General features: G+C 40.4%; 1 protein-coding gene across 1 annotated transcript in view; it reads right to left on the bottom strand.

The window, feature by feature from the left end:
• Positions 1 to 2,541: 2,541 nt before the first annotated feature.
• Positions 2,542 to 16,114, bottom strand: part of LOC128660609 (probable serine/threonine-protein kinase yakA) — a 107,901-nt gene continuing 94,328 nt past the window's right edge. Inside the window, exons 15-16 of the mRNA XM_053714536.1 lie at positions 8,042 to 9,250; positions 2,542 to 3,180 (exon numbers count right to left, since the gene is read on the bottom strand). Of these exons, the coding sequence (XP_053570511.1) occupies positions 3,119 to 3,180; positions 8,042 to 9,250 (1,271 nt within the window). The 3' untranslated portion in view covers positions 2,542 to 3,118. The remainder of the gene's footprint in view (positions 3,181 to 8,041; positions 9,251 to 16,114) is intronic.

The following is a 16,114-nucleotide window of genomic DNA, read 5'->3' as shown; positions in this document are numbered from 1 at the left end:
TGTTTTTTGCCTGAGGCAGCTCTTTCCTTCAAGAGCATAATGCTAAACTTGTTGCTATTACAAGCCCAAAAATAGGAAAAATTATGTTTTATGAGACCATAAATTTGTTTTTATTCCAGAGCATTGAGGACAAGATCGCTAACTAAAGGAAGCCTAAGTCCTGCTGCTAACTGATGTAGTGCATACGAGTGTGTGCATGTGTGGTGTGGGTGCATACGAGTGTGTGCATGTGTGGTGTGGGTGCACACGAGTGTGTGCATGTGTGGTGTGGGTGCACACGAGTGTGTGCATGTGTGGTGTGGGTGCACACGAGTGTGTGCATGTGTGGTGTGGGTGCACACGAGTGTGTGCATGTGTGGTGTGGGTGCATACGAGTGTGTGCATGTGTGGTGTGGGTGCATACGAGTGTGTGCATGTGTGGTGTGGGTGCATACGAGTGTGTGCGTATGTGTGGTGTGGGTGCATACGAGTGTGTGCGTATGTGTGGGTGCATATGAGTGTGTGTGTGGTGTGGGTGCATATGAGTGTGTGTGTGGTGTGGGTGCATACGAGTGTGTGTGTGGTGTGGGTGCATACGAGTGTGTGCATGTGTGGTGTGGGTGCATACGAGTGTGTGCATGTGTGGTGTGGGTGCATATGAGTGTGTGTGTGTGTGGTGTGGGTGCATATGAGTGTGTGTGTGTGTGTGGTGTGGGTGCATATGAGTGTGTGTATGTGTGTGGTGTGGGTGCATATGAGTGTGTGTATGTGTGTGGTGTGGGTGCATATGAGTGTGTGTATGTGTGTGGTGTGGGTGCATATGAGTGTGTGTATGTGTGGTGTGGGTGCATATGAGTGTGTGTATGTGTGGTGTGGGTGCATATGAGTGTGTGTATGTGTGGTGTGGGTGCATATGAGTGTGTGTAAGTGTAGTCTGCTTTGTTTTAAAATGCCCGGGCCTATTTTTGGTCCCAGTCCGGCCCTGGTTGACAGCGACAGAAGAATCAGAGTTGTCCAAAGTAGCCAGTACCTCCTTTAGAAGTAAACAAAGGTGAATGTGAAGCAATTGAGGCTTGGGACGTTTGAGGAGAAAGCTGTGGCATTGCCTGAACAGCATCATCCTGAGAGACATTAGGCGCAGAAATAAATAATTTATCTTTACATTTTAAGGTCTTTTCTAAACATGAGGAACAAAATTGCAAAGGCAAGACAATTTGATCCTCCAAACATAATAAGCATTTATTAAAAGGAACAGACTCCTGCTCATTATCCATAGCTGATAAAATACCCAAAAAGTAAAGAATGTCGCTTTAAGGATAGTCCTTCAAAGAGTTAAACAAATTGAAAATAAAATACACCTCTACACCTCAGAAGGTGAGGTGCCCTACCGTAACCTGAAGGAGCTGCACAAAATTAGGACTCTCCAATCGGTTAGATGATAACCCCACAGCCGCAACTGAAGAGAAACTCACAGGAATGATGCAGCTCCGCTCAAAACTACAAGCGGAAGGTCACGTGAGCGGCATCAAAAGAAACTGTGCATTAAAGAAAAAACGCACGATTCTACTTTGAAGTAAAAACCTGAAAGTAGCCGTTTAAAAGATTCCCTCAAAAAAGATCTTAGTGATAATTAAACATAGCCATAGGGTCATTAGCCATCCAATAAAACTAATTAAAGCCGTTAACCCCTAGTCTCCTCGCATACAAATAGTGCCTGCATACTGTCCCAAATTAATCTTTCATAAAGGATTATAATGTCCCATAAAAATGAATGCAGAATTAAATTAAATTAGATAGTACAAGTCTCCAGTACCTAGAAGACAAAAGCACTTACCTGCAAATCTAGCTGTCGGGCAGGAAGACAGCTCACAAGGCGTGAAAGGACACATACTCCTTACAGTGACCTGTAGAAAAAGAAAGAACAGAGTAACCAACTCTGGCTTTCTATATTGAAAGCAGCAAATATGTTAAAAAACAAAGCAAGGACCACACCTCACCACTTTCTAACTTTAAAAGCCACCACTACTCTTACTCAAGAGATTGATGTGGACACCGCGAAACACAAATCCTTGCTTGCAGGGAAAAGTACCCCAAAAAAAAGGAATAAAAACTTCAGACACTAACTTCATGTCTTCCATTGACAGAGGCAAAGAGAATGACTGGGGGCTATGGGTATGGGAAGTGACACTTAACAGCTTTGCTGGGGTGCTCTTTGCCTCCTTCTGCTGGCCAGGAGTGAATATCCCACTAGTAATTGGAATGACGTAGTGGACTCTCCATGTCTTAGGAAAGAAATAATGAAATATGCACACTACAATAAGAAACAGTTTTACATTTTCATACAAAATCTATATTTACACAAAACATTTCTATCCCTGAAGACAAGTTTTTTTTTTGTTTTTTGTTTTTTATTTCCATCACTGGATAACAGAAATGTTATGAATGTTATGATCAAAAGGCTTGAAGCAATACTTCCAAATTACTTACAAAGTCAAAAAAAAAAAAAAAAAAAAAAAAGGGTTTAAATAAACATCAATTATAAAACATGAATGTAGTAGCATATTTAAAAGGAAAACAGAAAACAATTCAGCTTTATTTGAAGCATAACATGGGGTTATGTGCAGAATGTCCTTGTAGATAGGGATACTGAGCAGAATATATTTACAGCAGCTCATACATATATTGTTCAAACTCTAATGTCAAGAACGTAAAGGGACCTCAACATATTTCTTTCATGATTCAGATGGAGAATACCATTTTAAACAACATTCCATTTTACTTCAATTGTCTAATTTGCTTCATTCTTTAGATATCCTTGTTGAAGAAATAGCAATGCACATGGGTGAGCCAATCACAAGGCATCTGTGTGCAGCCACCAAGCAGCAGCTACTCAGCCTATCTAGATATGCTTTTCAGAAAAGAATATCAAGAGAATGAAGCAAACTAATAGAAGTAAATAAGAAAGTTTTTAAAATTGCATGCTGTTTCTGAATCATGAAAGAAAAAATTTGGGTTTCATGTCCCTATAAAGCAAGTCTACTGAGAGTAAGAGCAGATATACACAGAAAAGAACATTCAAAGGTATAATAAAAGTATTTGAGTCATACTCATAAAAAAATAGTTTTCCTATGAATCCTAGTTAGGTGTTTTTCAGGACCCCGGCTTCAGTCAAATGCCATATTACTAATGGAACATTGATACCTGAAGAAAAAAAAAAAAGGAAAAAAAGGTTATTACATGTATATCATTATTTTTCATTAACAGGCCATAATTGAAAGAATGACATACTCCAATTCGTTAGAGCAAGCCATTTTTAGACTATTGACCCTACACTACAATGTGTTTAACCCTTTGCGTGGGTTAAACACACAGTAGAAGTGCTGCTCGGGACATGCGGGGCACTCCTGGTCCCAAGCGGAAACCACCCACTTTGCAGGGGTTAAACACACAGTAGTCTAGGGTAAAGAGTCTTAAAATAACATGCTCTAATGAATTATTTTCACCCTTTAGACTTTCAACTAAAAAATACTTCCCTATAAAATGTTAACTTGTACATTGGACTTTCATTATTTGTTTTGCTCACTTTTCATTTGGAAAATAGTTTGTTTCTTGACCCCAAATAGGCTGGAGTGCATTTTGTAAAATTCTGAATTCTGACCCTATTTAGAAATTGTTTGATCAGTGCAGGCATTTAGTTATATTTACTGCATAAGATGCAAAGCAATACAAAGGCTGCTAACAAAATTACAATTCACAACATTTTTACACATACACACACATAAAAATTATTCTTACCTGATAATTCTCTTCTTCGCCGTGAGTGTCCACAATGGCATTCATAACCTATAGGAAATACTATTCCTGGCCACCAGGAGGAGGCAAAGACACAGCAAACCAGTCTATAAATATCCCTCCTACTTCTCCTAACCTTCAGTAGTTCAGCCGAGGAAAAGTGAAGAGTGATACAAGAGGTACAGATGTGCAAACAAAATGACCGCCGCCAATAACAAATAGCAATCGGGCAAGGGAATTTGATATCCACAGAATGTAGAGACTCAAACAGAGCTCTCTGAAGAAACTTAAGAACGAAAAGTAAGCTCCATGGAGGAGCAACAGGCTTGAAAACAGGTCTAATTCGGCAAAAGCCTGAACAAACTCTTAAACATTTGTTTTGCTAAGGACTAACACCAGAACTGAGCCACCGGAAAGGATGGAGCCTGAACCAGAATGTCATCCAGGTACAGGGCCACCGCAATCCCCTGCAGACAAAGTGCAGCCAGCTCCCAGCTCTTTGGTGAACACTTGTGGAGCTGTAGCCAGGACGAAAGGAAGCGCAACAAACTGGTAGTGCCTGTCTAGGAAGGCAACTTGAAGGAAACGGTAACGATACCTGTGGATCAGAATTACACATTTGTTGAGTCTCTTCAAATCTAGAATAGGGCGGATCATGCCCTCTTTTTTGGGACACACAAAGAAGCTGGAGTAGAACCCTCTTCATCTTTCTGCTGGGGGAACTGGGACTACTATTCCCATTAAATGGAGATTGTCCATGCAACGGCTCAGAGCCGCTCTCTTTACAGGGTTTCCCGAGACTCTTGACAGCAAAAGACGGTCCCTCTGAGAATGAGATGGATAACCTATTCTGTACCCCAGACGAACAATGTCCAGAACCAAAAGGTTCCTGGATGGAGTGAGACGATTCTCTCTGAAAGGAGGAGAGTCTGCCCCCTACACGACCTGCTCCCAGGTCGGGGGAGAACCCGTCCTGTAAACTTGACGTCCTGAAAGATCTTCTTGGGTTGTTTGTCCTTATTTCACCCTTGAGTGGGCTTCCAAGTTGCCCTAGGGGGACTCAGTCTTGGGTGTCTCCACGCCCCTCTGAATCCTGTTCGGACGAAAGGAAGAAAAGCGCTCTGCCGAACGATTCTTAGGTTTAGACTTCTTATCCTAAGGTAGGAAAGCTTCCTTTCCACCAGTAACCGTAGCAATAATAGAATCCAAACCTGGATCAAAAAGAGACTTGCACTTAAAAGACCAGGATAAAAGCAGAGACATTGTTCACAGACCACGTCTTAAGCCACAAAGCCCTCCTGGCCATAACTGCAAAAAAAGCGTTCTAAGCATTGATGCAAATAATGTGTAAAAATAGCATTCCTGCAAGGTTTCAGTTTCAAGTACTGTGACTTTAAATGGATCTAAACTGCAGATTTTTAAGTTATCACAAAATTTACATATGAACCACAAGGTGGCAGTGTTTCACAACAAAGGTTAAAGGGACAATGAACCCAAATTTTTTCTTTCATGATTCAGATAGAGCATTACATTTTAAGCAACTTTCTAATTTATTCCTATTATCAATTTTTCTTCGTTCTCTTGCTATCTTTATTTTAAAAGCAGGAATGTAAATCTTAGCAGCCAGCATGCAAGGGGAAAAAACACACCAGCGCCTAAAATAGGCTGTTATACCCAAGAATCACAGAGTCAGTGTAAGTATATAGAAAAGTATTTATTACTAGATTACTATAGGACAAGGAATACAATTATAAATCCTCACTCAAAATAAACTAAAATGTAATGGTGCAGGTTGGCCAACCTAGAATACCAATATTTAGATAAATAGAAATATCTCTATATATAAAACATATGTGAGATTCAATATAAAAAGACACTTTAAAAGCGGTTATTATGCAACACACAGCAATATACCGTATATAACATATGGCTAACACAAAGCTTGCTGATAGATCAATTCTGAGCAGCAAAACACTAACAGACCTATTAGGAGTACTGAAAATAACACTTCTGATTGTGGGTTAGTGTCCGATAAGAGTTATAAGTCTATAAGACTGTGTTGTCAGTGATTCAAGTAATAAAATACTTCAAATAATGAAGAACGGATTAAACCTATATGGTTTATGTTAGTCCGTATAAAGAGCAGCTGAATGGTACCTTTTATGTTGTATATCCAGTAGTGGCAACAATGGTGTGTCAGGATAATATTTCCAATATCTTCGAAAAGTAGCCAATCGTGAAGCCGGTTAGCTCCTCTTGGCGTTCTCCCGCTGTGCGCCTACAGAGTGCGCGCCTTCTCCTGAAGGGGCTCTGATAGGTCCTAGCTGTTTGTGGGGGAGTTACCGCTCTCGATCAGGTTTGGATGCCGGCTCTACGGCTATAGTAGTGTGTGATGTTAGGACTTCCTATGCGTCCAAAGCAGTCTCCTTAGTTAGGAAAAGATAGCAGCTAACCCATAATCAGAAGTGTTATTTTCAGTACTCCTAGGACATGATCCTGAATCTCCTCAAGAGGAGTCTCCACGGTATTCTGTTTTGCTAAGGACTAACACCAGAACTGAGCCGCTGCAGTAACAGCAGCGATCCCCACGCAGTGTGAAACAGGGCGCCAGACCGGAGAAAAAGTCCCCTGAGGTGTCCCTCAAGTCTTCTGTGTATGGGGATCATTAAAGGATGTGCTGTTCCACGGGATTGTAGAGTGATTGGCCAATGTTTATATAATGCCATCCACCTTAGGGATGCTGTTCCAGAACTCTGCGTGGGCCGCAGGAACAGAAAAGATCTCTTAAAGGTCGCCGAAGAAGTAAAAGGAGTTCCCAACTTTTCCCGTTCCTTAGCGATAATTTCTGCAATAATCTTTGGAACCAGAAAGACCTCCAGAGCCCTAGGCCTAAAGCTTTTGAACCTGGTCCTCCTCGGGCAGCTTGGTCACCGGAACTCCCATAGTCGACAAGACCTTCCTAGCTGATCCTAACAATCTAATTGTGCCCTCCTCAGAGTTATCTTCCGACTTTGCTTAAGAGACACTGAACCCAAATTTTTTCTCTCTTGATTCAGATAGAGCATGCAATTTTAATAAACTTTTTAATTTACTCCTATTATCAATTTTTCTTCATTCTCTTGCTATCTTTATTTGAAAAAGGCATCTAAGCTATTTTTTTGGTTCAGACCCTGGACAGCACTTGTTTATTGGTGGGTGAATTTATCCACCAATCAGCAAGAACAACCCAGGTTGTTCACCAAAAATGGGCCGGCATCTAAACTGACATTCTTGCATTTCAAATAAAGATTTCAAGAGAATGAAGAAAATTTGATAATAGGAGTAAATTAGAAAGTTGCTTAAAATTGCATGCTCTATCTAAATCACGAAAGAAAAAGTTTGGGTTCAGTGTCCCTTTAGCTCTGAGGGTGAAATTTCTTCCTCTTTCCCTTCTGATGCTAAGTATCTTTTTCAGAAGGTTGTCCAAAACTATCAGTCACAGCCTCTGCCATCACACCAGGGCTACATGTTGGAGAACAGTGTCTAACCTTTCTCTTCCTTTTCCCTGATACCGTCTAGCATTCAGGGCAGCAGACTAAGCCGCCTCAATGCGGGCCGAAAGATAATCGGTTAGCCAGCCCACCCCAGCAAGCGCTGAGCTGATTTCCGAATTCATCGGCTGTTGAACAGGGATGTCAATCTCATCCGAGGCTTGAGAAGCCGTAGTAGGGCCTTCCAGGGACCGGTCTCAAGGGGGCTCCTCCACTGTCTAACCACCTTGGCCTTCTGCGTGAGACGTTAGGGCAGAAGATAAGCAACCATTACAAAGTAAGTATGGATATATTATCACGGCTCATTGAACCAATCCATAGCTTAATTTCTTCTTAACAGGGCACCTCTCTCTGCCTACCTCCATGAGACGAGGCAAAGAACTACTGGGGGGTAGTTGAAGTGGGAGGGATATTTTGAGCCTTGTTTGGGGTGTCTTTGTTTCCTCCTGGAGGACAGGAATAGTATTTACCATAGGTTATCAATGTCATTGTGGACTCTTACTGCCAATAGAAGGGAAACAAATATATATATATATTTCTGCTATATACTACTATGTACACATAAAAAAATACTTAAATACCCTTTTATGTTTGTGAGATGCTCTGAATTTAATGAAATGATGTTTAATTTAAACATAATCAAACATTTATACTAGTAAAGTATATTAAAAGCATAGAAATCATAATTATAGAACGGATAGCAATAAATATTTAGCTTATTGTACATACACTGAGATTACCTTTGAAAGCTGGGTTTGTAAAAGATAACTTGTTCAGTGCAGGAACCACATCAGAGGAATCCATGTTTTGGATGCTTTGAAAAAATTTTGCAGTTACTGCGTTTCTAGGGACACCTGGTGGCAAATCTACTGTTATATCGAAAAGCATTGGTTCAATTTGCTGGACGGATGCTGCAGGAAATTGTTGATATGGGTTATGCTGCTCATTTTGAGGCATCTTGGGTGTGGATTGAAATTGTTCTCTTTGTTGGATAGAGGGCTTAGTCTTATTGAACTTGTTGCCTTGATTCTGCTGCTTATTGAACTTGTTGCCTTGATTCTGCTGCTTATTGAACTTGTTGCCTTGATTCTGCTGCTTATTGAACTTGTTGCCTTGATTCTGCTGCTTATTAAACTTGTTGCCTTGAATCTGCTGCTTATTAAACTTGTTCCCTTGATTCTGTGTTTTGTTGAACTTGTTGCGTTGATTCTGCTGCTTACTTAACTCACTGCCTTCATTCTCCTGCTTATTGAACGCGTAGCCTTCATTCTCCTGCTTATTGAACGCGTAGCCTTCATTCTCCTGCTTATTGAACGCGTAGCCTTCATTCTCCTGCTTATTGAACGCGTAGCCTTCATTCTCCTGCTTATTGAACGAGTAGCCTTCATTCTCCTGCTTATTGAATGTGTAGCCTTCATTCTCCTGCTTATTGAACGGGTAGCCTTCATTCTCCTGCTTATTGAACGGGTAGCCTTCATTCTCCTGCTTATTGAATGGGTAGCCTTCATTCTCCTGCTTATTGAACGCGTAGCCTTCATTCTGCTGCTTATTGAACGCGTAGCCTTCAGTCTGCTGCTTATTGAACGCGTAGCCTTCAGTCTGCTGCTTATTGAACGCGTAGCCTTCAGTCTGCTGCTTATTGAACGCGTAGTTTTCAGTCTGCTGCTTATTGAACGCGTAGTCTTCAGTCTGCTGCTTATTGAACGCATAGTCTTCAGTCTGTTGCTTATTGACCGCATAGTCTTCAGTCTGCTGCTTATTGAACGCGTAGCCTTCATTCTGTGTCTTACTGAACTTATTGTCTTCATTCTGCGTCTCATTGAGCTTATTGTCTTGAGGTTTATTTGATGCAGATTCAAAATCCCACATAGATTTTTTCATAGGGTAAAGTCTTTGAGGGTTACCCCATGAAGCAGGATACACGTTAAGTGGATAAGTAACAAGAAATTCTGTAAAATATAAATGCAAGGTTTAGAATGTGTCTTTGCAGTTTTTCATGAAATCTAGAAATCATTTACATTTATATCCTACACAATGTTATGTATAATTTAAACACATTTCTAGCTGACTAGTATTAAATCTTCTTTGTTCTCTTGGAATTATTGTTGAAAAAGGATAGCCAAGTAGGCTCAAGAGCGTGCACATGTCTAGAGCATTATGTGGCATTATTAGGGTTTGCAATAAATTAAAGAGACAGTGTATGCCAAAATTGTTATTGTTTAAAAAGATAGATAACACCTTTAACACCCATTCCCCACTTTTGCACATTATGTTAATTATAACCTCTAAATCTCTGAATGTTTTTAAAGCCTTTCAGGCTTCCTCTTATCTCTTATTTTTATAGCTTTTCACAGCTACACAGTGTTAATGTGTGTCAAATAGATAACATTGTGCTCTCTCCTGTGGAGTTGTACACAACATAGCACTAATTGGCTGAAATGCAAGTCAATAGATAATAAATAGCCCTGAGATAAGGGGGCTGTCTGCAGAGGTTAAGATACAAGGTAATCACAGAGGTAAAAAGTACATTATTATAACCATGTTGGCTAGGCAAAACAGGGGAATGGGTAATAAAGAGAATATTAACCTTTTTAAACAATAAAACGTTTGGAGTAGACTTGTCCCTTTAAATAAATAAATTTGTCATTACAAGTAAAAGTCCCCACTGAACACCAATTCATAAATATTTTTTTCTCTCTATCTATATACACACACATATACATACATACATACACACACATACATACACACTCATGACACACGGGAATGTTGTCATTTAACTTTACAAATTAAACTCTTTTTTAAAATAGTTAACATTTCGTTACTGTAAACACACCGACGATCCTCCGCCCGAAGCTCGTGAGGCACACAACTTAAGGAGATGCAGGTGGAGGATCGGCAGTAAGTATTTTAAAAAAGAAATGTAATTGTAAAGTTTAAGGACTTAAAGTGCCCATGTTTTTAAGAGTATTTTTAAATACTGGGCTTTAAATCATTCAACTTTACATACACTTTAAGGTCAGTCCAGCACCGAAAAAAAACATGCAATTCCTCTCTGAATACGGCAACCCCAAACGATTGTTTCGGCCTTCATTGGGCCTCGTCACTATCCGTATTTGCACATAAATTTGGAGGTCATAAACCCATACAAGAACTGTAAAACACTCCCATCTCTCTCTAGTTTCACGCATAGCCGAGTAGACAATAGGAAAGAGAGGTAGGAAAGGCAAAGCAGGAGGCGTTATTAGAAATGTTGCCCATGAAGCGGGTGTGGTCTGTGGACCATCATCATACAGAAAGAAAATTTATCAGGGAAGGATAAATTTTGTTTTCTTTCCTAAAATAATGGTCCACAGTCCTCCATAACATATGGAATTAATAAGCAAGCCGATGGTCTATGTTACGTAGAGAGTGGGAAAATACTTTTACTGACCTATTTAGCTGAAACTGCTGCCTGAAGTACTCCCTGCCAAAAGCTGCTTGCGAAGAAGCAGAGACATAAGAACAGTAACATTTGGAAAAAGTATGTAAGGAGGACCATGTGGCAGCTTTGCAGATCTGCTCCAAAGTGGCATCATTCTTAAAGGCCCATGATGTTGCCACTGCTTTGCTAGAGTGAGCTGTAATACGTTTAGGAGGCGACTTACCCACCACTAAGTAAGCCTTGTGAATCACTTGTTTAAGCCAAGATGTCAATGCTACCTTAGTAGATTTCTGTCCTTTACGATTCCCAGAGTAATGTAGACCAACTAGAAGTTTTTCTGAACTCTTTAGTCACTTGTAGATAGAACTTCAAAGCTATAACCAAGTCCAGATCATGTAACAATTTTTCCTTAGACTAAGCAGGATCTGGACAAAGAACAGGAACACCAATTTCTTGATTGATATCAGTTAAAAACAACTTTGGAAGAAAATCATATTTAGTACGTAGTACAGCCTCATCCTTGTGAAATATCAAAAATCAAGGATTACAGGATAACACAGTCAACTCAGAAACTCTTCTGGAAGAAGAGATAGCTAATAAGAAAAGCACCTCCCAAGATAACAGCTTTATATCAATGGAGTGCTTTGGTTTAAAGGGAGCACCCTGAAGAACTAGATTCAAATTCCAGGGAGGAGAAATGGGTCTTACAACTGGCCTAATTCTAAGGCACATCTGAACAGAGGTCTGAACATCAGGAAGTTTAGCCAACTTCCTATGAAAAAGAATAAAGATAAAGCTGAAATTTGACCCTACAAGGAACTAGCTGATAAACCCTTTTCAAGGCCCACCTTGTAAGAACTGAAGAATTCTCGGGAATAAAGATAAAGGAACACCAAGAAAATCCCTTACAGCAGTGCTTTCCAAATTGTGTGTCATGACACAGTGTGTCGGCAGCAGTGGGTAGGTGTGTCCCTGCTTCAGCACAAAAAAATTTTGGTTTCCGACTTTCTGCCTGCCTGCTACGCATATCATGTGGTTGACACGTGATTGGCACAGCTCAGCGGGAACTGAAACTATTCCCATTGGCGGCTTTGGTGGAAAATTGGCTTCTGACTGCACGTGTAGTTTCCTCAATTGGCTTCTTACTGCACGTGTAGTCTCCTCAATCGGCTTGTGACTGCATGTGTAGTCAGCGAGTGGGACAGCAGTGTGTTTGCAGCGCGGGCAGTAGTCAATCGGACACGCAGAAGCTTAAACGGTGAGCTGAAGTCAGTGGTGGTGGTGATGGGGGGGGGGGGGGGGGGGGTTGCAGCTAGCTCCCAGTAGTGCATTGCTGCTCCTGCTGTTGATATAGGATAGAAAGTGGAAGCTTAAAAAAAGCTTGATGATGAAATGCGAGTGTCTTTATCTAATATTCCACCAAATATTCAGAAACTGTGTTCATCCCATCAACCTCATACAGCCCATTAAAATAGTAAGTAGTTATTGGTGATATTAAACTTTTTTTTTATTCTTGCACATGCATACTGTTACTTGTAAATACATTTTGTTATTATATAATTTATGTGTGTCTGTAATCTCTTAAAACAAGTCAGTTTAACCTCCTGTTTGCTAGTACAACTGAATTACTGTGTCGCAAAATGATGTAGGTCTAAAAAGATTGTCGCCAACATGAAAAGTTTGGAAAGCTCTGCCTTACAGGGTATGGCTTCCAAATGATGTGGTAAATCCTTTGAGTCACAGGATTCCTAGCCTTTATCAGAGTAACCATTATAGGAGTCTGAAAATCCTCTATGTCTTAAAACTAGGCGTTCAACCTCCACGCAGTCAAACTTACAGATTTAAGATCCTGATGGAAAAAAGAGGACCTTGTGATAACCTTGTCTCAGAGGAAGACACCATTGAGGCGTTGTTGATATATGTACTAGGTCCACATACCATGTCCTGCGAGGCCAAGCTCGAGCAAATTAATATTACTGATGCTGACTCCTGTTTGATCCAAGCAATAACTTTCAGCAGATGAACAAATGGAGGAAAGAGGTATGCTAGATGGAATTCCCATAGACATACCGAGGTGTCTACCATGTGAGCACTTGGATCTCTTGATCATGCACAGTACTTTGGAAGTGTGTGATAGCCATCAGATCTATGTTGGGGAGAACTTATTTGCTTACCAGTTGATTGAATACATTCTGATGGAGAGACCATTCTCCTGGATGGACTGACCCCTGAGATACTCTGCCTTCCCAATTGTTCACTCCCGGAATGTGAATCGCTGATAGGGAGCACAGATTCCTCTCTGCCCAGGACAGACTTCTTGCATTGCCAGTGGACTGCGGGTACCTCCTTGATGATGATTGATAAAGGCTACCTTTGTGATATTGCCCGACAGGAAATGGATGAATTACTCCTTTTACAACAAAGGCCATGCCTGAAGAGCTTGAAGTATCGCTCAAAGTACCATAATGTTTATTGGTAACCTTGACTCTAAAGAAGACCAAACTCCTTGCACCTATCAAAAATTCCAGACTGCCCCAAGCCTAACAGACTGGCATCTGTCGTGAAAATGGCCCATGATGGATGAATAAAAGATGCCCCATGGGTCAAAGAAGGACTTAGTGTCCAAGACAGGTATTGTCTGATGGATGAATCTAGAGCTATTTGTTACTCAAAATGTAGATAATTCATTGACTACTGACTGAGCATGGATAGGCTTTAGGCTGACATGGAGGTCTCAGGTTTCTGAGAAGATTAGGACTTCTGATATCCTGAGGAGCGAAAGATACAAAACTGATTTCCTCTTCTGTTCCTTCCTTTGGATTTTTTATCATGAGGTAGAAAAGCTCCTTTCCCACCAGTGACTGTCTTAAAAATGAAGTCCAAGTATGAACCAAATAGAATCTTCCCTTGGAAGGAAAGATTTAAACATAAGGATCTCCTTGCTAGCACCGCTATAGACATATTTTTGACAATGATCCTAAAGGGATATGAAACCCAAATTTTCATTTCATGTTTCAGATAGCATGTCATTTTAAAGTGAAGGTTAAGTTTTCATGTTTTGAAGAAATGAATGCATCCTTGACTAACATAATAAGCTGATCGCCAAGTTTATTTCATTTTATATCACATATTTAAAAAAAATTTTTAAATTATAGTAAGCTGCCTACCGTTAGCATGTAAACTCCTCTCCACCTCAGCTTCCGGGTTTTTGATGGTGTTACGTAGAGTGTGCACGACGATCGGAAGTATTGCGCATGCGCAAATCTCCGATTTCTAGGACTAATGCACATACAATACTCTTCAATCTCAATCAACAATGTGCATGCGTTAATCGCCGTGTGTTACATAGTATTGAAAGAATAACCCTTTAATAATGAAATTACTGCATTGCACATGAATGCTTGAGCCATTTTAAGTGCTTTAATGCAGTTCTGTAAATCCTCAGTAGAGGAAGTGTCCGCCACCATTTTGGCTAGGGAGTCACAACAGTGTATTCCTGCTGCAGCCACACAGGTGAGAGAAACAGCCTGTCTAAGTAAAATGCCTTTTTGAAGAAAGATTTTTCATTAAGGACTTTAATTTGTGTTCTATTGGGTCTCTAAACAAAGTGCAATCCCTCCATAGGGACACTCATACATTCAGCGAGAGCAGAAATAGCATCATCAACCTTAAGCAATTTTTTCCCCACACTTCCACATTATGTTCTGGAATGGGGTACATGTTCCTAAATCTTGTGGAAGGGGCGAAAGGTACATCTGGCTTTTTCCCTTCCTTAGCAATATAGCCAAAGACCAAATCAGGGACCTGAAACACCTTTTGGGTGAGCTTTGAAAACAATATTTAAAGGGACATGAAACACAAATTTTTTCTTTCATGATTTAGAAATAACATGCAATTTTAGACAACTTTCTACTTTACTTCAAGTATCTAATTTGTTTCATTCTCTTGATATCCCTTTGCTGAAAGCATATCTAGATTGGCTCAGTAGCTGCTGATTGGTGGCTGCACATAGATGCCTTATGTGATTGGCTCACCCATGTGCATTGCTATTTCTTCAACAATGTATATCTCAAGAATAAAGCAAATTAGACGATAGAAGTAAATTGGAATGTTGTTTAAAATTGTATTCTCTATCTGAACCAAAGAAATCATTATGAAATGATTATTCAGAATCAGGCACAAAATCCAGCTCATATGAAGACACTTCCCCATCAGAACTAGAATATATTTTGCATCCTCAGAGCTCTGTAAGAGAGCAGGAACTTGGGGTTGAGGGGAAGGATTTTGCACATTAACCTCATGAGACTGAGATAAGTCCCCAGATGTGCGCTTACACCTTCTTAGCTTGGGAATTGCCGCCAAACAATCTGTCACAATTTGATTTCAGGAGTAAAATCAGTAGAATCCCCCTGAGTGACAAGTATTCGGCAAACTTCCCTTTGAGAAGTGGAAGGCTGCGTTTGGTTTGCATGCAAAATCTGAAGTACACAATTCTCACAGATTTGGTTGACCTGGCACACTGGAACAGATTTGCAAAATAAACAAATATATGTAACTAGAGGGATATCAGAAACTGACTCCTCTAAAGAAATATCAATGGGGACAGAAATATTTTGTTCCATATTTGTATTTATATAACAGTATACAATGACACCTTGGATAATAAAAAGTAGTAGAGAAACTGGTAGAGAGCCCTCTACACTATAGTAACACTCCCACTTGTACATTCTCCCAATGTAATAAATTTAACAAGCCCCAAGAAATAGGTGAGGCCCTTAAGTATCCTCTGGCAGCTCCTGTATGGATACTAAAAATCAGATTAGAATCTGTAAAAGACCAGGCCCTAACTGATGAAGGTTACATAGGCTCCGGATAGCTGAGAGAAAAGCCTCGGAACACAAAGGGGGCAGGGGCTACCGCTGGGAGTAATGCCAGTGCCTTGGAAATAATAAAAAACTCTTTTGAATGTTTTAAAGTAAATTAAACAGCGCCAAGCATAATAATCCTATAAACCCTGATAAAATATGTTTCCCACCCTAACTGGAACGTTCTATATAGAATCACATCATGCATTAAGCCGTTGTCAGTTCTCTTAAAGGACCATACACAACATTTTGTAAAGTGCTCAAAGCTGCCCGAGGGTTAAAAAGAGTCAGAGGCTTCCGTAATAGTGTTCCTAACAGTGGGCCATGAGAAGAGCAGGTTAAGTCCCCTGGGTATGCTGTACCTGTGTCAGGGTAGCTACAAATAGCCTCTGGGCTGTGTCTGTGCTGTGTAAAGGCACTTACCTTACACAGCAGCCCTCAACTGGCTTACCAGGCATGTCATCTATGTCAATGCAGCAGTATCCAGTAAATAGCCCATCCAGTGCAAGTACCGCAGAAGATTG

This window comes from Bombina bombina, chromosome 5 (assembly GCF_027579735.1).
Source record: "Bombina bombina isolate aBomBom1 chromosome 5, aBomBom1.pri, whole genome shotgun sequence".
Taxonomy (NCBI): domain Eukaryota; kingdom Metazoa; phylum Chordata; class Amphibia; order Anura; family Bombinatoridae; genus Bombina; species Bombina bombina.
This window is presented reverse-complemented; position numbering and strand designations above follow the sequence as displayed.